Source organism: Lissotriton helveticus, chromosome 1_1, assembly GCF_964261635.1.
Source record: "Lissotriton helveticus chromosome 1_1, aLisHel1.1, whole genome shotgun sequence".
NCBI classification, from domain to species: domain Eukaryota; kingdom Metazoa; phylum Chordata; class Amphibia; order Caudata; family Salamandridae; genus Lissotriton; species Lissotriton helveticus.
In genome coordinates this window covers 257,805,179-257,830,125 of record NC_136057.1, presented here as the reverse complement: position 1 = coordinate 257,830,125, position 24,947 = coordinate 257,805,179, and the positions used below count along the sequence as shown (strand labels likewise).

Here is a 24,947-nt window from a genome sequence, read left to right as displayed (position 1 = left end):
CTGAGGACACTCTTCTGGTAAGCCCGCGTTATCGTCTGTCCACTCTTGGTGGACGTGCATTTTCAACTACCCTGCCGGCAGCTTGGAATAAGCTACCATCTGGTCTATGGAAGGAACCAAATCTATTGCCTTTTAGGCGAATGTTAAAAACGGCGCTTTTCCTAGAAGCCTGGGGTTCAATATAATTTGTTTTTCTTGTTTTCCTGTGATGATCAGTTTCCCAAGTACAAGCGCTTAGAGACCAATCGGTGATAATGCGCGATATAAATGTAATAAATAAATAAATAATGCAGTGGGAACATAGAATCTTGAAATATTAGAAGCATTAAAAACTGCCTATATCTTACTGCATTATTATGTCAACAGTTACTGTAATGAGAAAATTGTACAATGTGACAATTTCAGGCCCTTTAAAGTATGTGCTTGCCCAGTGTCTTGCACTGAATACAGCATCAACTTTAGAAGAAAATGCTCTAATCTTCAGGGAGCACCAAAAACTGCTGGCTGCAATCAGTCATATAGTGCAGAAAGGTCTTTAAGTGGGATGAAAAAGAGGAGACTCTCAAAAAAGGAATATGTAAAATAAATGTCTGTAATTCCCATCGTGTGCCACCTGACCAGTCTGTTGTTTTCTTTTTGAGATGTTAGTGCATCCAGATATATAACATAGCCACTGACATACACCTAAAACCTGCCCATTCTATTGGGTTTGTCAATGGTTATTAGCCGTTTAAAATAAATGATTAAAAATAATGATTTTTTAATAAAAAAAAATAATATTTCAAATGTTACAATTCTGAAATTCTGAAAGACTGTGAATTATTTACTCTTTAGGCCTGTGAAAGGAGTATGTATGTACTCTTTTTTTATATCCATCTGTACATCTTCAACATCATCTATTCCCTCTTCAGCGCACTCTTTTCACTCTCCCTGAATGCACTTTCTCTCATCGCCCTGACTTCACCACCCCCAAACATATACTGCACTCAATCATATTTAAGTACTTTATTTTGTGTTACATTTGCCTTGAAAATATTTTGACATTGTACCCCCTTCACACACATTTACACAGAATTTCAGTTGCAACTAGAATACATGAACATTGTTCTGTGTGCTCTGCAGAGAGGACAACTAAATGGCAGGCACGTTGCTTTGCCTTCAGCCTCAGTGCCAGAGCTCCCAACCAATATCCCACAAAAACACCTGGTACTACTCAAAGTATGCACTGTACAAGAGTAATACTATACACAAAATACATACAGAAGTACAACATGATGAAATAGCTAACACTCTTAGGGAATGCTAGAGTAAGCAAAACCTGTGAAATAAAATAGGAACTATGGGGCATATTATCAAGTAAGGGCGTTACATTATTGCCGCTTTTATCGGCAGGAAACTGCCGATAAAGCGGCGATAATGGGCTTGATAATATGCTCTATGAATGCCAATCGAAGCCCATGTTAGATGTGAAGACATCTAACATTGGCTTCGATTGGAATTCATAGAGCATATTATCAAGCCCATTATCGCCGCTTTATCGGCAGTTTCCTGCCGATAAAAGAGGCGATAATGTAACGCCCTTACTTGATAATATGCCCCAAAATTCCTGACATGCATTACCTTAATGTTTTTAACATTCATTGTTTGCAAATGTTTCCATATTTTTGGCAATAATATTAAGGGTATTGAGATAGGGCCAGTTTGAAAGTTATACAGCATGTAACTCTCTTTACCAAAAGAACATATTTCTCACTTTGCTGTTGACTCAGGTATTTGAACCAACGTCGCATGGGGACCTAAACCCTGCTCATTTGTTGGATCCATTTCACAGGGGAACAAATAAAGGTCCACTTCTAAAGGGGCCAGGGACCTGCAGCCTGGGCCTAGGGCCTAGGGTGTCATAGTGGGGGAGGTTATCGTTACCAGGGGTCTCAGTACAATATAGATAGCACAAGATTAGCATTAAACCCCTTACCATTACTGAGGACAAGGTGCAAAAACATTTGAGTTTGCATAAAGTCCTACCGTATGATGAATGGGAAAGGTTGGGATCATGCCTGTGAGTAACAGATATCTGGTGTCAAGCAGGGATGCAGCCCCCAATGTGCTGAACGTTGATTTAGTTCCTGGCTTCCATCGCCCGCTTCAGAGCAAGGTGGGACAGGCAGCCTGTGACAGACAGCTCACACTTAAATAGATCGATATGTTTAGCTATTTGATCAGATCTCTAAATAAGTCAATCTAATAATTTTCAAGATAAATGTGAAGAGCCCTAATGGATAAACCGCCCCTCCAAGGAGATATCATGATATCCAAGAGCTAAAGGACGTAATGGAAACGCTAATGAGTACTTCAAGGAAGTGGTACCATCTTCTCACCCACATGAGACAACATTGTGGTCCAGCAAGTCAGATCCCACTGAAACAATAACTAGAACTCACACTGCGTAAACCAACAGGATCAGGCAGAATCTCCACTGGGGCACTATCCAAGAGAAAGGGATAAATGGAGATCCCCTCTTAAAGCCTAATACCTGCAGCTCTAGCCCATTTTCATACTCTTTATTACATGGGGAGTGGTGATAAATGTTCATCTGTTCTCAGACTCTTTAACTCTGCCCCACCCATCTCTTTCACACTTCAGAAACTCCAAATTACTTACCCCACTCAAGGATTCAATCAATTAATCAGGGTTTTTTAGAGCGCAATTCTCACCTGTGAGGGCCTCAAGGCGGTGAGGGGGGGGGGGGGTGAGCAGCTCCTTTGGGTCATTCGAAGAGCCAGGTCTTGAGGTTCTTTCGGAATTGGTGCATAGTCGGTCTTCTTTGGAGGTGGAGTTCGTTCCAGGTCTTGGCTGCAAGGTAGGAGAAGGATCTTCAACCTGCTCTGGTCTGGTAGAAACGAGGGACGGTAGCTAGGGCGAGATCGGCTGAGTAGAGGTTTCTCTTGGAGGTGTGGAAGGAGATTAGGTAATTGTGGTATTGGGGGCGGTGTTGTGCAGAGCGTTGTAGGTATGTGGGAGTAGCTTGAAGATTCTTCTTCTTTTGATGCTGAGCCAGTGGAGATCGCAGAGGTGTTGGGCGATGTGGTTGTGTTATGGGATGTCGAGGATAAATCTGGCTGTGGTGTCAGGGCGGATCCACTTGAATGTCTTGCGGCATTTGTGGAGGGTGTGGAAGCATGCGGAGGATATGGCATTGATCTGGCAATTCATGGATTAAGCCTGTGAAAGTGCAGAATACTCAAGCATAGAAATAGTTTCAGAACTTAGCAGGACACTGCAGATGCTTACCCTTTCGACGTTATTAAGATGCACACAACAACAGGCTCATGATTTGGTACCTAAATTCCAATGGCCTCATAGGTTATGTACGAAGGAAAAAGACACTATCCAATTTAGGCTCCTAAACTCCTGCCATTTTCTTATTGCAAGAAACATATTCATCCATGATGGAAGACTCTAAGCCTAAAGGAGCCTGGGTCAGCCATGTGGTAGCAGCTTCAGGATCAGAGAATTCACCTCCCCCCCGGATATCTCCAACGTAACTCGCCTACCCTACCGAAAGGTTGTGTGGATATCCTTTTAATAAGGAACTCCCTGTAATGATACAGAAAACATGGTGTGACCCACAAGGGTGCTATTTCCTTGCACATTTGCATGCCAGGGCTATACCTGAGTCATTAGATCTATTTATGCAGTGAATGCAAGAAAGATGGAATTCTTTACTAAACACAATAGAATGATAACAGAAATTACCTTAGTGATTGGCGGAGACTGGAATGTCTGAACCAGTCCCATTCTTGATAGATCTGGCCACCTTGCCCTACGTAGCAACAATGATTTGAGTCTGCTATGAGACGTGATGGCATATTGCTCTCTCACTGACCCCTGGAGACTCAGGCACCAGACAGACAGAGAATACACTTTTTTCTCCTACCCTGGTAGACCTGAGACCAGAATAGACTACTTCTTGGTCAGCGTAGCATTGCTTCACAAAAGCACGTGCTGCACCATAGGCTCCCAGTATATCTCAAACAATGACCTAATTGCTTTGGCGCCTGATTTCCAACTGCAGGTTCCTAAGAACAAAACTTGGAGAATGGGCACTCTAAAATAAAGACTCCAAAAGAAAAGCTGCCTGACTACCTGCAGGAATACCTGTCTCTCAACAATAATTCAGAGTCCTCAGCCCATACCCTATGGGCCATTGGAAAAACCTACGTATGAGGCATGATGATGAGAGACTCAGTATTAGTCTGTAAAGGGGCTGCAATAAAAATTTGAATCTAGAATTGAAGTCACCCGTCTCTACCCTGACAAGATCTCTTCAGATATGAAGAACTAGTCATAAACTGCTACAGCAAACCACATTTTCACATTTACAGGCACCTCTGTGGCATAAAACAGAAACATGAATTGACATAGAAAAACACTTCTCCAATGGGAATGCTGTGACATCAGTCAAAGGTCCAAGCTTTTTGTGATGGGGCCTTTAAATCGTTTCAAGACCTGAAAGTTTAATTACACCTACATGCAAACCAATTCCTACCTTACTTGCCACAACCTGGCTAGCCACCAGCTACCCACGGCCATATCCACCATCCACAACTATTCAACAAAAGGGGGAACCAATAAGAAGTTGATGTTGGTCCTCTACAACACTTTGATAGAAAGGCTATATTTCTCAACAGACACTGAAATGCCTCCACAACAGTTGGCAACCACAGTATGATAAGGACAAATAGGAACAAATTTGAGATCATGACAAAAGCCTCATGAAACATGGGAGAAGTTCAGCTTTTTCAAGAATCTACAGGATTGGCACTGGACACTATTCAAACTGTTGGGTGAGACTCAGCTGTAATTCAGAATGTTAGCATTGTGCACACTATAAGGGAGACATAATATGCATTCTCTGTGGTTGTCCACATTTCTGCCCTTAATGGGACTCTATTTGGTAAAGCAGGATATGCGACTTGCCTATAAAGCCACCAACTTTGTGTCTTGAATGACTCTCAGGATATTGTCAATCACCAACTGCAGCAAAAATGGTGGCTCAACTCAGAGCTAGCTGTCCCAAGATATGCATCTTAATGCATTGGAAATCTCTCTCACTCCCAGACTTTGAAGAATGGACCATTGCAATGGTAGAGATGGCTAAGTACAAATGATTGATATACAAACTGAACGACCAGCAACAAGTGTTTGAAGACATTTGGGAGGCATACCTAATGTAACTGATCGTTACAAAATAAGATGCACACAAGGTTGACATATGTTGGAAAGGTATGTGGATTCTCCCTATAGAAGGCCTGTCAGACCCTCTGATTATGTATTGATCAGTTAATACTAAACACATTATAATAGAGACAGTCGCTGTCCTATGATAGCGACTGTCGGATCGATAAAGTGAAAAATCTCCCAGCCATCCGCTCATTCTGCCCTCCCCGTGAGAAGCATTATTATTTTATGTGTATGTTTATTATTATTATTAATTAGCATTTATAGAGTGCATGGCTAGCCTGAGGCATCCCAGCGCTAGCGGCAGTTCAGGCTGAAAAGAGAGAGCTAGCAATTAATATTCTGGAATACCCATGTTTTAAGACCCTTCCGGAAAGAGAGGTGGGAAGTTTCATGCCGGAGATTGAGCGGGAGGGAGTTCCAAAGTCTAGCTATGTTATATGAAAAGGAGCGGCCTCCACTCCGCAACCTATTGATTTTAGGAATGCAGGCTAAATTTAAATTCTCCGAGCGAAGAGATTTCTTAGGAAGATAGGCGATGATCAGAGATCGATTGATGCGGTGGCCTAATGAGCAATGCATAAGGCTTTGAAGGAGATCCACTCCTTAATTGGTAGCTAGTGAAGGGCATTCAAACTGGGGCTGGCTGACTGTGTGCCTCCACAACCTGTCAGAAGTCGTGCAGCGCAGTTCTGTGCCACCTGGAGCTTCCTCAGGGTAGACTTTGGGGCTCCCAAATACAGTATGGTAGTCCAGCCGCGAAAGAATCAGTGCCTGGACCACTATTTTCTTAGCTTCAGTGGGCAATAGGGGAGGGACCTTCTGTAGCATTCAAAGGATGCCGTGACAGGCCCCCGTCACTGCCACTGACTGCTGGTCGAGTTTAAGAGAGTTATCCAGCCACACACCGAGGCTCTTGATCTTTTACTTCGGAACTGGCGGGGGGGTGCCCAAGCACAGTGGCTAGGACAGTGTGGGGGTTACCTTGGCAGTGTTGCCCAAATACATGATTTCTGCTTTTTCTCCGTTCAATTTGAGACAGGAGTGTTGCATCCAGGTGGTGACTTTTCCCAGACAGAGCTCCAGGTCTGCAAGGTCAGTCTGCGGATGATTTAGAGATATCACCAGCTGAGTGTCATCCGTGTAGGTGACCACTTTGATCTCATACGGCTGGATGACCTCGGCCAGTTGCCTCATATATATGTTAAATAACGTAGGACTCAGGGAGGATCCTGGGGCACTGCATAGTTCAAAGGAAGAGGGCTGGAGGTGGATTCCCCAGCAAAGACCTGAAAAGTTCTGCCATTAAGAAACGATTGGAGCCAGGAAATTGCTTTTCCTGCTCTCCTTAGCCGTTCAATGAGAACATTGAAGTTGACCATGTCAAAGGCCGCGCTGAGGTCTAGGAGGATGATGGCTGCCACTCCTCCCTGATCCACCATCCTCCTAGCTTCCTCAACCAGATTCTGTGCCGTGTTGTGGGCGGAAATCCGTCTGGGATTGATAGAGTAGCTCATGGGTTTCTAGGAAGGCTGATAGGGTTTATGCTGGCGCTTCCCAAATGCGAAGCACTTGGACCACCCCTGCATTAAATTTTGATATGTTTTTGTGAAATTGAAAACCCTAATAAAGAAATGAAACCGAAAAAAATAATTATGTACAAAAACACAGAGTCAAATGACATATCTTTCTATTATTGCTTATTGGGGCATGGATCTGTGTGTTTCCACAAGATTGACACAATGTTCAGACCTGGATATATTGGAGCTGACATTCTCATCTCTGCATGGTGACTCAAGATCACTCCGAAAGACACTCCTTAGGACTTCTTTAAATCTCCTCTTCTCCTTGCTCCCCACGAGGAAATAAATGTAGGGGTTGGCGCTGCTGTTCACAGTGGCGCAGAACAGGTGAACATAGACTAGGATCAAATAGTTGAAATCATTGTGTCTCATGATCTCGAAGTAGAAGCAAACCCCTAAAAGCCTTGTTGGAAATGTGGTCAAAAGAAAAACCATGACATTGAGCAGTATGACCCGATACAGCCGTGTTGCTTGGTGCTTCTTCGATCTTCTTTGTACCTTCATGACCAGAGCAAGGCTGGAGAGAATCATGAGCGGATAAATAATTCCAAAGGTCAAACTCAACAAGAAGACTATGACAGCTGTGCAGTGAGGGGCAGTTACATAAGTGTCTCTTTCGGTGCACAAAAGACCCTCTGTTAGTGTGACCACAATGGCGAGGATCCACAGCAAAGATGACACAATGGTCGACAGATGCTTTGCTCTGTGGCATTTGTACCAGATGGGGTGCAGAACTGACACGCATCTCTCCACACTAATGGCCGACAGAAGGAAGAGGCTGGTATTGTAGCCAAACATGAAGAGGTTCCCAATATGAAAAAAGACAACCTCGTTGAAATGTGAAACTGTTGCCCCAGTTGCGATAATAAGAATATAAAGAATGATAGCTGTAGTGCAGAGGAGAAGGAAGAAGTCAGCAGCAGCAAGGTTTAGAATGTAGACAGTGAAGGGGTTCCTCTGCATCTCAAAACAGAGGACCCACAGGACAATCCCATTGCCAGCTATCCCCAGGAGGCAGATGAGCTGTGAGGGCAAGGACATTGTCAGTACCATAGTTAATGTAATGTTGGTTTCATTATGTATTGGTCCGTTGGTGTCATTGAAGGGTTGAAGGTTGCTGTCCAACATCATGTGGTCTACGAGAGCTTCTGCTGTGATTTTTTTCTATAATGATGCCTGTCGAAAAATGGAAATAGAGAAACATTATAATGTGTTTAATACTATTGGCTTACATTGGCTTTATGTATCTGAATACTTATCAAGCAACCAATACGGAAGCAACCCCAATTCCACAATTGCTACTGATCTCAACCAGTGGCTCCAAGAGATAAAGTACAACGTTTTAATCTGCTTGTCGCTTTTAGCAGGGTGTCATGCCACATATGAAAGTTTCCCAGCATAGCACTATTTTCTTGACAACTCATCATTTTCGTCTGCTGAATATGGTTAGGGATGACCGGTACTGTTTATTGCTCATCTTCAAAGTGGAACCAGCATTATCCAATTTGTTGTGATGAAGTTGCAAAATTAAGTCATAATACTATATAAACTTTGATGTTCTTCTCATATAGTGTTGAATCCAGCCAATGACCTCTTCAGAGACCTCTGAGGAAGGCGAAAGTAGAGTTGATTCCTGCTGAATATTCATGTGAAAGGCATTTACAATTGATGGTTTCTTTGAACTTTAAGGACCTGGAACTAATGGGTCCTCAAACATTTGCACAGGTTGAGTAAGATATCTTTGAGCTTGATGCATGGCATCTTAGTGGTCTGAGTCACGAGGAAGGCGAAATCTTACATCAAATCATGTGTATTCAGCTGGGTTTGTGGCTAAGAGTTTCAGAGTGATCTTAATTGCCCATTGACTGGAAGACGTGGACGAACTTGGAGAGCAGCCTGACACTGTTTCATGTAGGGTTTGTGGGTAGGTAGAAGATGTTGGAGTGACACTGCCATATTATGAATAGACTGTCAAGGCCGGAGTAGTGTGGCGAGATCCACAAGGGTCACATATGACATAGAAGACACATTGTGGGTCCTCTGGAGATTATCAAATTTCTTTGCAAGGGGATCTGTTTAGAAGGAACTGCAATCCTTTCACCTTGTATAATCTTAAGTCATTTAATGTTATATTATTCAATGCTATACCGAAAAAACACATATCATGATTTCAAAGTGGGTGAGAATTTATTCGTGCTATGTGTCAAAAGATGCAATGACCAACGATGAGTTAAAATTTACTGAATTACAAAAACGAAGGCCAACCAAATTGTTCATCAGCAGAAAGAGCATTCTATACTTTATTGTGGGAAGGTGGTACTATATTTTTGTGGTGGTTGTGTTGGTCGGGTTGATTAAAGGCAGCTAGAGGATGTTAGTGAGGTTACATTGAAGGCAAGGTACTAACACTAGCACAAATGCACTGTTTCAATATTGAAAAAATATTAACTACCCATTAGAAAGCCCATAGAACTGACCAGAGTCTTTATTGAATTTGGTTTGATGATCGGCTACCCAACAGCGTCTAATTTACCCTGGAATTGTGAAACACTCTTCAAGACGGAACTTTTTTTAAAGTAAGCATCATTTGTTGTATGTTTACAAAAAATGCTCTTAAAATAAATACTCTTGTCGGGGATCCTGATCAGAGGGCCTCAGGGCAGGGAGGGAGTACTGCACCTATATTGTAAAAGCTGGGGTCTTTCAGAACTCAAGTTCTGGGACTCCCTACCACAGAGCTAGTAACTAGGTACCAAGTACCTATTTGTAGCACTTGTTACTCAGGGTATAGAGGCAGAGCAGTTCAGGGCTTACTCAGATGAGGTGTTGTGGACCAGAGACTCTGCACTCAATAAATTGCTGCCCTGCCAGTGCCTTTTCTTATAAATATAATTTTTACATACTCTACCAAAACTGCACATTACTTTAAAGTACTTAAACAGAATGGCATGTGGAAATGTCCATGGTGAAACCCCTGAAAGGCCTCACAACCAACAGAGGACGCATACGCAAGAAAGTTCCCAAAGATCAGGTGACCCCTAAATGTTCCCAATCTGCTGGACGTCTGGGCACCAGCAAGCATTGAACCCTAAAAACTCAGGGCCCGATTCACAGAATGAACTTAAGACTCAATCCTAAACTTACTATTTTTTTGGTATTCACAGAATGCACTTACTACTTTTGGCATTCACAGAATGAACTTACTACTTTTGGTATTCACAGAAGTTAGGATTTTGTCTTAAATTTGCCTTAAGACAAACTTAAGACAAACTTAAGACAGACTTAAGACAGACTTAAGACAAAATCATAACTTCTATGAATACCACAAGTAGTAAGTTCATTCTGTGAATGCCAAAAGTAGTAAGTGCATTCTGTGAATACCAAAATAGTAGTAAGTTTGGGATTGAGTCTTCAATTCATTCTGTGAATCGGGCCCGAAATGCCTCACATGAGCCTAACAAAATAAAGTGTGTGTAGTAAATAAAAGTCAGACTTACTGGCTTTGTCAGGGTTTCATCGTAACAATTAAAGTTAGAATTATGAGTTCAAAACGCAGTGCAATCAATAATAAAACCGTTATGAATGGTACAACCTTTCATTGGAATTCGACAATATGCACAAAGATTCATTGTTAGTATTGCTACTGGTAGTTAAGAATTCAATCTTTAATACTGTGTAGTGTATGAATGTTTATTCTACATCTACCATTGTTGCAAGTAGCCTCAGAACCTAGAGTTGGAAGTCCCAATCTCCCTACATGGGAGACATAGGGTAGTATTCAAAATTGATAGAAGAGTTTCTGTGGTGGTCTGCCACATTTCCGGTAGTGTCCCAGAGCCATAAAAACGTTACTATTGGCGCACCTGGCTTCTTTGGGCAGCACTAGAGCAGAAAATACAACATCTGGGGCAAATGTACAGGATTGTGGGTGAGCCCTAGCACCGGTTGATTCCAGCCCACTGCGCTGCCTCCGATGCAGCTGTGGATCAATTCTTCTTCTTTCTTTTCTTGTGTTTTCTTGCGCTCCCAGGCAATGTTATTGGTTATTTTATGCAGGTGCTTTAGCCCCAAGTGGGGCATCTGCAGTACTTGTGCCGTACTGCAACATGCGGTTCACTGGCTGGAAAGGGATGATAATTAGGAGAAATGTCTCTTGGCGGGAACATATGAAGACGTCCACTGACGGAGCTCTTGATGCTTGGGTGTGGTGCCCCCCGGGAGAACCCATTCATTGTGCGTCACGTAGCCACGACGTGGAAAATGGTGGTACGTCGGGTGATGCAACATGCCCCATGTGCTCCGCGCATGCTCCTATGGGGGCTGCGCCATTTTGCCAGTATTGCTGACTCCATGTCGGTGCGCCGATGGAAGGACGGAGGATGTCTGACATTGGTGGATCTATACATAGATGGGGAATGCATTACTCGCAAGGAAGCAAGGGTCAGCTTCAGTCTAGGATCGGGCCAAATTACTGCTATATGAAAAGATCTCAAGTGTAGCGCAAGAGATCTGGTAATGTTATACATGGTGCAGGGCAGACATCTGGTTCCCATCTCTATAGAGCATTGAGAGACGATCTACCAAGCGAAGTGCCAAGGAGCCAGACAAAATGGGATGCCCTTGTAGATGAACCCCTGATGGAGGGGGGTTGGAGAAAGGTTCATGAGTGGGTACAGAGGTTAGAGCTAACCCATGATTTGAGCTCCATCAATATAACATGGTTCATCAGGCGTAACGAACCCCGCACATGTTACATACATTATACTCATCCCTCAATGATGAATGCCCAAGATGTAATGAGTGTGGGGCAGATTTCCTTCACATGGTCTGGTCCTGCCCGTTATTGCTCCCCTATTGGGAGGAGGTACCCAAACGTCTGCAGAGGGCTACAGGATGGAGAATCCCAAGGGAGATTAGACAAGTCTTGCTGGGACTGTTACCTACACCGAAGCGCAAGAGGCTAAGTAGACGGTTTGTTCTCCTGGGGCTCGTCCTGGCCAAGAGATGTGTGGCTATAGAATGGATGCGTCCTCGACCCCTGCAGCCCAAGGAATGGATCAGAAATATGTGTGAATTTGCAACTGCGGAATTGGTACAGATTAAATTTGTGCGAAAGGACGAGAAGGCTGGCGCCGATCTCCTGCCATGCGCATCTATGTTGGCAGATTTAAAAGAAGAACAGACCCCGGGGGGGTCGTGGGACCCCAGATGGGGGGGGGCTTGATTCAGGGGGGGACAAGATGGGAATAATGCCTAGACTATAGTGGGTAACCTCGATGCTTATGTAAAACATTAAGGGTCATATTATCAAGCAAGGGCGATACATTATCGCCGCTTTTATCGGCAGGAAAGTGCCGCTAAAGCGGCGATAATGGGCTTGATAAAATGCCCTTGTGAATTCCCATAGAAGCCCAGGTTAACACCAGAACCTGGGATTCTATGGGAATTCACAAGAGCCCATTATCGCCGTTTTAGCGGTACTTTCCTGCCGATAAAAGCGGCGATAATGTATCGCCCTTTCTTGATAATATGGCCCTACATTTCTTCATTTAATCATGTAACCTGACACTGAACGGAAGGGAGAGCGAGGGGTGGGGAGAGAGTTTATGGAGGTATCTCAATGTGATGCTTGTTCGCGATAAGGTACGATGGATTATGTGAGCCGAGATGCTGAATGTAAACATGGCTCATAGGTCCCGATGTAATGTTTGCATAACTCAAATGACAATAAAGATTAATTTTTTTAAACAATTGTTCTTCCCATTATGCTGTCCGACAAGCCACCAAAATCTAACAGAAGCCTGTTCTAATGGTTTGGACAGTTAGCAGTTTGGCCTTTGTCTTTTGAATTAACCTTGATTTTTTTTTCCTTTTTCCCTCTTTTAGTGACTAGTCTGATGGGGCAGGTATCTCTTTCCTCCTGTGGACGGGATTCACCTGGCTGTCATGGGGCTTTTCCTATGTAGGGGCAGCACCCTTGTATGAGAACTTGCGGGCACTACACAACCACAATGTACAATAGAGCATCCTGGAATATTAGGGGGATGCAAACACCATAAAAAATGATTCTGCAAGATGCCGCAGTGCAAAGTAGACTTTTAAAAACAAGTAGGTCCCAAGTGTCCCTTGGGAAGACTCATATATAGCTCCCCATTGAGCATCTCATCTGCCTCCATCCTCCCCCCCCCCCACAGCAGTGCATTGTGTGTCTTTGCTTCCTAATGTGTCTCCATTCACAGTTGTTCTGTGTTTTGTGATGATCACCACGAGGGTAAGACTATGAGATTGACCTGACTTCTGAGCTCAGATCTCTATTGACTCAACCATCTCAGCACTCTGGCACATTTCTACTCTCCCCTTCAGATTTTGGGTGTCCGTCCTTTGTGTCTGGTGCAGACATCTTCTGCATCGGGGCAGGACTGCCACTCTCTGCTCACAGCTGAGCATGTCAAACCTCTGCCCACTGCTCTCTTCCTGCCAGCCAAGACATGGCCAGTTCCAGCACTCAAGCTGCAAGTGCAACTCCAAAGGGGTCGCAGATTGTCAGAGAGCTAAGATGGCGAAGTGACAGGGAGGCCACAGTAGGGGGCAGTGCAGAAGCTCCATATGAGTGACCGTAAGTATCACTGCGGCCAAGTGGATCTGTCACTTTTGACATCTTCAGGCAGTTCTCAGGATATCTCTTTAGCCTTCCTTGGATTGCATTGAAATTCCTATTGTTTGAGTACAATTTGCACAATGGATTGCATTTGTAGGATCCAAGTTCCAGAATGCAATGTGTTAAAGCTGTAATAGCCAGAAATGGCAGAAAGTGTCATAATTGCTTAGCCACTGCAAATGCTTTGTACTTCAAGGTACTATACGGTTTATCAAAACTAAAGTCATCTGAGGGGGAGACCAGGGCTATGTTTCCCTCTGTCATGCTCTGGAGACATGTCGACAAGTAAGCGAAAATAAAGGCATGACATTGCTGCTTAAAAATGTGTGCTAAGTATATGCACTTAAATAATAGAATTTTCAAAACTGTGTGCACTTCATCAACTTTTCTTAACTATATGCTTTCATTTTATTTACATTTTCATAAATATAGGAAACTGAACAAAGCAAAATGTTCCACCTTCTCACAAAAGAACACAGGTCATTTGAATAAACAATCTCATTTAAACCTTCCTTTTTAGCAAAGTGCTCACGTTGCCACTTACCAGAAGTGAGTCTTGGTTTTATTGTTTGCATTCTGGTACTTTTAGTTTTGCTTCTGTCATTCTAGTTGCAGGGCTACAAATACCAGAGTTCAATGAAAAAAGTTTCCACCTGTCCAATGTATGTATAACGTGTATTTGTAAGCCACACGATCACCCATAGGTATCTTGCCACTGAATAACAGATGTTTAATGCTACCCAACGGTACTCATTTTACCGACCTCAGATGGATGAAAGACTGAGGGGACCTGCAGGTATTTGAACCTGTGACCATGATGTCAAACACAGGCCCCGGCAGTGGACGCATTAGTCCACTGAGCCACCAGCCTAACATGAATGTCTAGTAAAGAATCTCTTGGGCGCATTAGGGAGTGGTGATTCTTCTCCTTCACTCTGTTCCTTTAGGTTTGTTTTGGTTTTCATATTGGCAGCTCTCAAAGCAGCACTATGCAACAGTACTCGCTACCTTAGTTTTTTTAGATTTCCAAATATGATCTGCTACTCGTGTATGAAAAGGTTGCCAGTGAAATCATAGAAACACATGTTCCCGCGTGCATTGTTGCAGACAGAGCCCTGAAGATGTGGGAGGCCACAATGAAGTCACTTTGTGTTGCTGGCATAATCCCGGCTGATGTTAAGGCAAGTTCTCTACCATGGGGCAGTGGTTATGCTTCTGGATAAATTCCCTCTACTGGTGAATTACATGTTTCTGCTTGGGTCAAGAATTAAGTTTGTGATTGTCACCCAACATTTCACTTGAGACAACCAAATATCACATAGTAGAACATTTCAAACATGCAAATGTCACGCATAAGCAGACTAGAAACTTGACAGCTCTGCATGTAAGTGTATGTGTTATTGGTAAATGTGGGAGGAATGGAGGGGAGTGGCTGGAAAAGAGGGAATACTTTTGACTAAAAGGAAGACATTAAGGGAGGAGTAAGGATGGTTTAGGGAGGGTTAGAGAGGATTTAGGAAGGAACATGCAAGCACCCTAAAAGAGGATGGCCATTTCTATTCACAAACGACGCGTCTATAGTTATTACAACCAAGAAGGACCCTTTAGAGACACATATGCACTCCTGCAAAGAGCTGGCATAAGTTGAGGTCACACATGGACAACCACTGCTACTATAACACCCTTGCCTAGAAAATAATGGAGGTAGAGATTTAAATTAAAGAAATCCCATAGGAAATAATGTTAACTTATATGAAATATAACATTTATTATTTTATTTAAAAAAGTGTTATTACATTTTAATTTTTTTTTAAAATAATGTAACATTAATGTTTAATGAAATAGAGTTAAATTGCTATTAATTAGTTCTATACATTAATATCAATAATTAATAATACTTAATACACAAAATATATTTTTCTAATTTAATGTAGTTGTTTTTAATTTACATTCAGAACAATCATTTACATTTTTTATTTATAATTTTAATTGAAGTTGTTAAAGCTGTGACTTTTTTATAGTGTTCTACATTTAAAATAATAAATAAAGGTAATAAATATTAATATTTAACATAAAAATATGTTTGGGATGTTTTTAAACATTTACACCTATAACTTTATTTATTTAAGTAAACACTGAATTAATTTAAATATGTTAAATTCAATTACATTTTATTTTTAAAGATGTATTAAATGTTTGTATTTACTAATAATGTAATCAAAATAAAAATTGAAGTATTGCATTTATTGAAATTAATGGACTTACAAAATTCATTTTTAAACTTAAAAAAAATCTTTTTTTTTTAGAATAATAGAATAATAATAATTTTTTTAATTTTTTTTTTTTCAACTTTTTAAATGGTAAATTATATAGAAATATATATATATATATATATATTTCAGTAAAAATAAGTTTATCTAACTTTATTTCCTAGAGGCGTCCATTAAAAGTCTCTGCCTCCATTATTCTACGCGAGGGTGGTCCACTACCAGTGGTTGGTCATGTGAGGTGCTAGACATCCTCCTGCTCCTATTAAGCATAGTAAATTACACTTGTGAATGAGGCTTCACCCCAAAATTCAGAGGGTGGAGACATGTACGTCTACATTTTTTAGTAACTTGACACTATTTGGCCATATATGCAGAGGGTAAAACAAGGCTTGTGGTGAGTGGTCTGAAAATCGATGAGGGTATTGAGTTAAAAGGTGGATAAGGACAGGCCGGCAGCCTGGAAGAGTGACTGAGAGCAGCACCAGCCATAAGGTATTGCATCTGAATATTGACAGCAAACTGATCAATGGATTAAAGGAAGTTGTGCCAGGTCTTGCTGGAACACAGTTTCTAGAATGCTTCCAGGAAGTGAGTTCAAGTTCTCCGCCAGGATACTGAGGGCGGTTGAGAGCTTAACTACTGCTTGACAAATAAAGATGCCGCCATGGTTCCACCTACTGGGAGTGAGCGAAAGGCAATTGGTGGATCCACCCAGAAGCTACTGTCATTATCACCCAGCCAGCCTCTAAAGGAGAACAATCACCCTCCCAATCATAGTCTTCCTCATTCGAGAAATTATGATGATATGACCATCTCCAAAGCCACCATGAACAAGATAATAAAAGTCTCTGGCTCGTGGATGGGTAGCCAGTGAATCCTATGAGCTGGTGGCGAACTGCTTGACCAAGTTTATCCATCTTACCACCAACCTGATCTGCAATAAATCTGATAATATGCTCATCTCATCTTTGTTCATTGCAAGTAAAAAATACATCAACCACTTTTGTAGCTGTGTTACCCCACCATTGTGCCTTTGTCCCTGCAAGTTTGTGAGATCTCTGATCCCGAGAGCCCTCAAAAAGCACATTTTGTGATCATCAGGATAAACCTTTGGCATGGACTGAGATCTGGAAACTCTAATTGGTCTCACCATTTTCTAATTTGAAGAGTTAATCGCCCTCAAAGTCTTCCGTAAGGGCACAGATAGTGGCTGCATTGATAGGTTTTGGAGTAAAGTAGCTGCAGTCAGAGTAGATGCATATTGTCTCCTTGTGTAAATTTTGTTAAGTGAATTGGGGCAGGTGGAGCTCATTTGCTATTAGAAGTTGACATTTTTTAAACCTTGGTGTGAATATGGAAGATACTTCATGAACAGAAGCAGTTAGAATTATACCTAGGTATTTCGATGTACATGCATTTGAGATTAAAATGATTTTACTTGCAAATATGGGGGATATGTAAGAGGAAGTGGAGGAGAGAGGCATTAGGCTTCCTGGCTTAACGCCTCTGTCCTCCGCTTCTGAAACGCAAGGCTGCACCATATTTACAAGAATGTGGTGCAGCCTTGCATTTCCCTCTCGAACTCGCAAGGTGGTGCTAAGTTAGCAATTTAGCACCAACGCAGGCACCCTTGCACCAGAGTGCAAGGGTGTTTGCATGCAGGGGAGGATTGTTTATATGTAGGAAAGTGTCCCTTTCTACACGAGAACAGCCCTAGAAATGCCATTCTGTCACTTTCATGTGTGCTGCTTCATGCAGCACACATGAAAGTGACAACACTGCATTTTTAAAAAACAAGTTTGTTTATGTACAGGAAGGGACACCTTTCTACACATAAACAAACCATGGCATTTTGATTTTTTCATGTGTGCTGCACAAGGCAGCACACATGGAAAAAGCAAAAATGAGGAGAAATAAAGCATTTCTCCTTGTTTCGCCATCTCATGACCAGTTTTTACCTGGTCTTAATTGTGGCGCTGCCTCCTATGTACGCCACCCTTGTACATAGGGGGCAGCATCAAAATGAATGGGTGTTGTGGTGGAACGTTCACTGTAACACCCACTGCCCACCCCTTTCACGCTATTCTTAGCGTGAAAGGGGCCTTATGTACAAGGCAGCGTTAAACATGTTATGTTGCTGAATGCAGCCTTGTACATAAGGCGCAGCCCCAATCGCCACAACAACGTCACTATAGGTGACGTCGTGGTGGCGATAGGGGCTTGTACATGTTCCTCTATATATCTTCTTTGGTGGCAGCTTCCAATACAAAGTAGTAGGGCAGCATGGGGTAAATTATATTTTTAAAGAAGGAGTTACTTGCCGCTGCCGGGGTCCACCTTCTTCTACATGCACAGTCTATGAGCCAAATTGCACAGGCGCACAACTTACCAGACTCCCCACCCAATCCAGACGCTGCTCACATGCTATTACTCAGCACGAGAGAAGCACCGGGATTGTCCTGAGTGGGCTGGCTTGATGCTCGGTCTGGGTATATGGAGCCTGTGCCTCTTCTGCAACAGGCTGTGCAACACAGCTGGGTTGGAGAAATGTAAGTGTGCATGTCAGTTTGGCTGTCCTAAGACGGCCAGCCGAACCGACATGCGCACTTACAGTCCTCCTTTCTGCCGCTGTTAATAGAAGATTACCCCGCCCTGCCCTAGACTCGGCCCACTTTGCAGAATCTGCTCAGCCAGGGAAAAATAAAATGATAATATGTTGTTCTATTGTCAATTATTATCACGACTTGCTGTTTAGGGGAGGGGAACTGACGGACACCTTGGTGGTAGTCAACACACATGACTTGCTCACCTCCGCCGCCCCTAAAAGAGTTCCCCCGCCCCCTCCCTAGCTCCGCCACTGCTTTTAGGGTGTAAGAAGGGAAACAGCGTGGTCGCTGCAGGAGAGTGTTTCAGAACAGCAGGTCTGTGGGTACCGTTCCGGTAGTAAAGTACCAGGCTGAGCTGCGGCTCAGGTTTGAGGTTCATTGGTGGAGCCAGCTGTCCCGGAAGTGAAGATTGAGGTGCAATGTCAGAGAGGGATGCTTCATTCAGGACAGTAGAAGGTGCTGTTGCTAATCAGGAACCAGCTGTAGTGTATGGAATACACAATGGAACAAACAACACTTCAAATACAAAGTGCGCTGATAATCTACATTTCGACCGAAGCCTGGCAACTTTTCTCCTGCAGCTCAGTATTATCTATTTAAATTTTGCAGTGTTATATAGCGCGCACTGTACCTGAAGGTATTGGAGCGCATTAAATGAGCACTATTTACATTACACAAAGTCACATTTTTGTTGGGGGGGGGGAGGGTGGCGGTGGGAAGGGATGTTAAGTGATGTGCCCAGAATCACAGGATGTTGAGCCGGCGCGCTGAGCCTAGAACCTGATTCCCAGTTCGAAAGTCGACACCTCTGACCTTAAGGACACATTCTCTCCATGTAGAATTCGTCATTGAAAATTAACCAACAGTAATAAAATATAAGTAAAACGGCAAATATGCGCCCCCCTCCAGGGAAACATCTGGAGAAAGATTCCTGGGTGGAGGGACACAAAAGCAGAACCATCTTGCTCGCCACTAAAGGCATTTTCGAGCCATTGTTGGCTTTCAAGTTCCCTTATTTTGGACCAACGATCTTCTGTGTGACTTTTTGCCATTTACCTCATCCATAATCAGACATCTTATCAGCTTTCAATGTTATACTTACTGCGATAGTGACTACAGCACTGCAAAGCCCTCTCCTCTCCGTTTGTGGGCGCTGTATGTTGTTGTGCAGCGGTTTCTGGGCGCCCTCACATCCTTGCAGTCACTCATTCACCTACATGCGAATCTGGAATTAAAAGCGGCTGATCTCCCAGACCCTAGGGGGGCGTGTACTTTCAAATGGACGGCTTCCTTGTATTTACTGCATTACAGTGCACATTTCCCGTCTAATGCCTCTCCTGGGGTCCCCGGGAGACCTCTTGGTCCATTCCATCCAATCACAGCAGGGCCCTGCCCAGGATGCCTGTTCTCCAGGAACCACAGTGCAGACAGAAATTCTTCTCTTATGGGTACCACACCCAGGGTCCAGCCCCCCCAGTCTGAGCGGCACAACAACAACAGGGTGCGGTGATACCAGGAGGCCGTGCATTCAAGATCAACAAGAAACATAGCAATAAATGGGTAATGCTAGCCCCTATACCCGCAGTGCCACTAGAAAGTTCAATCTGTTGAGCACAGTTGTAATAATAATGATAATAGTAAGAATAATAATAATAAAAGCAGTAATAGTCTTCATAATAATAAAAATAATGATTGCATTCCTTGTCAGGGTGAACAACCAGAATCACTTATTAAACCTATGCTCAACCCTCTTGTAGCTTGGCACAAAAACGATCAGGGTTTATTTAGAGGCAATGTGCAAAGTATTTATGAAGTACTCAAACAATAATAAAGTGAAAACATTACACAAGAAAAATCCCAAACTAATTTAGAGAATGGAGTCATTTTTTTATTAAAAAAATTACACACAATTGTCAAAACTCTGATAAGTAGAACCGGATATATGAATTTTTTAAAGTGTGAATAAAAAATAGAGCCAAAATGCTCAAAGCGCTAACTACAATTATCTGGAAGCGGATCAAAGTCAAAAGTTAAGGCTGACTATGGTGCACAGTGGGGTGGATACAGAGACCAGGTTCATCCCTATGGAAAGTTTACCTTCTGACTTTAAAACCTTTATGAAGAAAAAGTGGTCATCAGCATGTCAAGCTGCAAGCTCGATCAAAGCAGGACTCGATAATTTAGGGTCTGACCTATAATGGGTAATAGATCGGAGAAGCCCCTGCTATGGGAAGGCACTATGTGCAGGGAGAGAAAAGCCTAACAGTCAGGGGTGTACTTAATTAATAATATTGGTGGGGGAGAGGGGCGGTGGGGCCTTAGATTTTCCAACAAGCAATGAGGTGTAGCCAACTTTAAGACAAAGGTGTCAGTTTGAGCAGCTGTGGTCAGGTTTTGATCAGAGTTTGGGTGCACAGAATTAGGGGTATTAGTTTGGACTTATTCGGTAATGATCTTTTTTGGTCACATCAATGTATATAGACACAGTTCCAGAGGCAGTTAACAAAGCACATGTAGAAATGCATGCATTCGCAGTGTATGCGTGCCAAGCAGAAGGCTGCAGATGGAAGTGTGGCTCAATGGTTAGAGCGGCAGACCCTGATGCAGAGGTCTAGCCCCGGACCAGGGTTCAATTCCCGCCTCGGCGGGTCTCGGGCTCAATTTCCTCGGACCTAATAATTCTCGCCTCGGTGCCTATTCTAATCATGAGTCCCACTCTGCACCTCTGGGCAATAGCTTGTTTAATCTCTACAAAGGCCCCAACAACGCTGAGGATGCCTGACTTCACATTGGGGGTGCCCAGGAGTGAAAGGCCAGGAAGGGTTCCGTGGCGGTATTCGTACAAGCGCCGAGATGCCTACGGGTAGTCGTGCGCTATACAAGTGCGTAATCATTTCATTTCCTCCAGAACTGGTTGACTGTAAATGACTAATTTCATGAACAGTCAGCAATTTCTTTTGTTTTAATTGTGCCTTGCCAATGTTTTGTGGTTTCAGTCTTACACCTGTTTGTTTTGTATGCTACCAGAGGACAGGTGAAGCCTCAAAACATGTTTGCCAATCTCTGGCTCGGATGAATGACGTTTCAACGCATACTTTTACAGCGCATACCTTTACAACGCATTTTTTACAACGTATCATCCATTACAACGCATTCCATTACAACGCATGCCATTACAACGAATATTTTTAAACTACCTTTACAACGCATTCCATTACAACGCATACTACCTTTACAACGCATACCATTACAACGCATAACATTACATTGCATGTTTGGTAAGTAGTGGATAGTGTAGGGGTAAAAATGACTATTCTAACACCAGGGGTGCAACAGTAGGGTAAGTGTTGGATAGAGTAGGGGTAGAAATTACTATTCTAACTCCAGGGTGTGCAACAGTAGGGTAAGTGTTGGATAGAGTAGGGGTAAAAATTACTATTCTAACTCCAGGGGGTGCAACAGTAGGGTAAGTGTTGGATGGTAATGTTATGCATTGTAATGGTATGGGTAGTAATGACTGTGTTGTAATGACATGCGCTGTAGTGGTATGCGTTGTAGTGTCATGCGTTGTAATGGTTGCGTTGTAAAGACATGCGTTGTAATGGATGTTGCGTTGTAAAAGTTTTGTTGTAATGGTAGTGCGTTGTAAAAGTTGCGTTGTAAAGGTTGTTTCCCCTCTGGCTCACATGTTGCCCCACAAAGAAAGTAGCAATTAGCATTTTTGTTTTGCACCTCACTTGCCTCCAGCTCTAAGGAGGTTCTGTTTAGCCAACAGGCTGAGTAGCACCTCAAGGGAGACAAAGATACCCCAGCGAGTCACTTCACCTGTTGCCAAGAGATAAACTATGGTTTAAAACTGTTTTTGACTTTTTCAGGCAATGTAAAATGTAGGTCTGCTTTAATATGGATATCAATGTGTTCGTCAACAAAAATGAACTATCGTCCTTATTAATAAAATCCCCTGTCTTGAACTCCAAATCTATCTCAATACGCAAGTATGTAGTCAGGCACACACTACAACTTAAACAACCAAAGAACAGGACAACCTGACCAGGGTTCAGCACAACCAAAACATTAGTTCCAGTTAAAGTATATGTTGGGGCAGCACACTTCCCGTGCCCGTTGTCCCCAGGCACAAATCGGTTAGCAAGTTGTGAACAAAAGGTGGGAGGCGCACCCAATAAGGAATTACACAGGTTCTTATAGTCAGAGGGTTTTTTCTTCTTTATTTAGGCAATTTTACCCGAAACATAAACAGCCAACGCGTTTGGTTACTTGTTGTAACTTCGTCAGGGCATACGCTCTACTGTTTGATTTCAAACTAAGAGCCAGTTATAGTTGAAAGGTGGGCGAGATCCACTAAACCCAGGTTGCCATGCAGGGAGGTCGTTATTAGTGACCAGGAACTTCAAAGGTCTGTGTGACTGCTGTTTGGATTTAGACGCAGGTCAAGTATTCCCTTCCGAATATAGTAGAACACAAATATCATTTAAAGACCTCTCTTCGCTAGTAATTACCTTAGCGAATATCGGAGGAGCCAGGAGGTGCACAAATTCGATATAGAGATTATTTTTCAACAAACGATTCAGGAGAGTGTTTCTCTTTCAGTGTCTTCCATATTTTATGGATATATGAAGTTTCTTCACGTTACTTTTTTCGCTTAGACACTCAGTTCTCTGGATTAATTTCTACAAGAGAGCGCAGGAGCATTTCCCAGATTGTGTGGAATTGCGACCTCTTAGATCTCACCCACCCCAGGGTGGCGGTCACATCCTAATTAGCACGGAGGGACCGCCGCTGCCCCTGCGCACGGTCCCTCCTCCTCTAGGGTGGCGGACGGACGCAGGTCCGTCCGCCATCCTAATAGGCCCCCCAATATGGGATTGCTGATGCGTTTATAGCTTGATGTAAAAAATGTATAAAAAGAGTAACGCAAACCCAATGTAAATTGAGACAGTCCTCAGACCTTGTGCCTGTACCTCTCCTCCCATCCGGATTGTTTAATTAAACAAAACTGTTCCTGTTTTGTCAAACGCTTCTTGTCTTCTGTTTTTATTAAGGAATTTAAACCCGAGCAACATTTTGGCAAGCCAGATAGAAGGATTGAGATCTAGTATCTGATTTCGGCTGAAGAAAGGTGACCCCGGCTGGATGGATTCACATTGTGCATCGACAAATGTGGGCAGACACCGCAATTGATTGGAAGGTTCTCCAGGGCTGAAGACCGTCCAGAAGCAGCCATCACAGTGGGTATGAGGGCACATCCAAACCTGAAAAATTGTCTTTTACGGCATTTGGCATCTGGCAACCTAGGAGGAAGTGTTAAAGGTAACCTTAGTACCCTGTCACTGATAGGGCCTGGCATATTACCTATTTTATATGTCACAAAAGTGAATAGTCGTAAATCGATCACGCGGAAGTCACCTTTTTTCGATAGTCAGCACACTATGAAAGGTGAATGTTTATTGTATAACCCTTTATGGCTCCCAGGATGCTATTTTTGTGATACAGCTATCCTGTGTGGGTGGAGTTGGCACCTCAATCTCATAGTTCTTTTAGTGAAAAAGGATTTCTCCATGCTACTGGTTTCTTAACATCGTTAGAATCTGAAAGGAGTAAGAGGTGTTGATCACTTGGACCTCTGGGCATGACACAGATGGTATGCTTGAACCGTGGGTGTAGCAGAGGGTGTGTATCGGACTTTTGGAAAAATGTGGACCTAGGAAACTAGGCGTAACTTGTGTGTGGCCAAGAGGGGCCTGTGTATCCTGAGTTATTCTTTTTCCACATCTATTACTACCCCCATTATCTTTGAGCAGATATTGGCAGATTATCCGTCTCACTTAGTACCATGTTCTGCACAGAGCTTCCCCTGTTTACAGCATAGAATGCGCTAGGATTAGGCTAAGAAACGTTTGACAAAGCTATTAACTTTTTTTCTGTTAACCTTTGCTGATTTGGTGTAGTGTGTATGTGATGTTATGGTGTTGTTATTTATTGAAAACTTAGGATTGCCTAATTAAGTGAGTCAGCACACTTACAATGTTTATTTTTACTATTTTAGTTGCTCTTACCTGTGGTTTTGATTTGTAACATTACTTTTTAACAGTACCTTTTTTTAGCCTGTAGTTATTTGAAACTTCCAAAATGCTCTGTATTTGAATTGAACTGCATATATTCTTACTGGTGCCTACCTGCACGCAGCACTAATTGGGAGGGTAGTGCCGTGACTCAGGATCTGCTGGTATCGGAAGTCACCCAAAGCAGCAGTATCTGAGGTCAGCGGTCTAGTGCTTATGCGTAACGCGAGCTGCCATCAAAACGGGGCTGCAGCGCAGCGAGCACAAAGGATTGCCTAATTAAGTGAGTCAGCTCACTTACGTTTATTTTACTATTTTAGTTGCTCTTACCTGTGGTTTTGACTTTCAACATTACTTTTTAACAGTACCTGTTTTTTACCCTGCACTTATTTGAAACTGCCAAAATGCACTGAATTTGAATTGGACTGCATATATCTTCACTCGTGCCTACCCACACGCAGCACTAATTAGGAGGGTAGTAACGTGACTCAGGATCTGCTGGTACCGGA

At 42.9% G+C, this 24,947-nt stretch overlaps 2 protein-coding genes across 2 annotated transcripts in view; both read right to left on the bottom strand.

The window, feature by feature from the left end:
- Positions 1–24,947, bottom strand: part of LOC144769161 (echinoidin-like) — a 659,546-nt gene that overhangs the window by 372,151 nt on the left and 262,448 nt on the right. The gene's annotated exons all lie outside the window — the stretch shown is intronic.
- On the bottom strand, positions 6,942–7,955 carry LOC144761717 (proto-oncogene Mas-like). The gene has a single exon (XM_078646978.1). It carries the CDS (start codon positions 7,953–7,955, stop codon positions 6,942–6,944), a length of 1,014 nt encoding a protein of 337 aa, XP_078503104.1.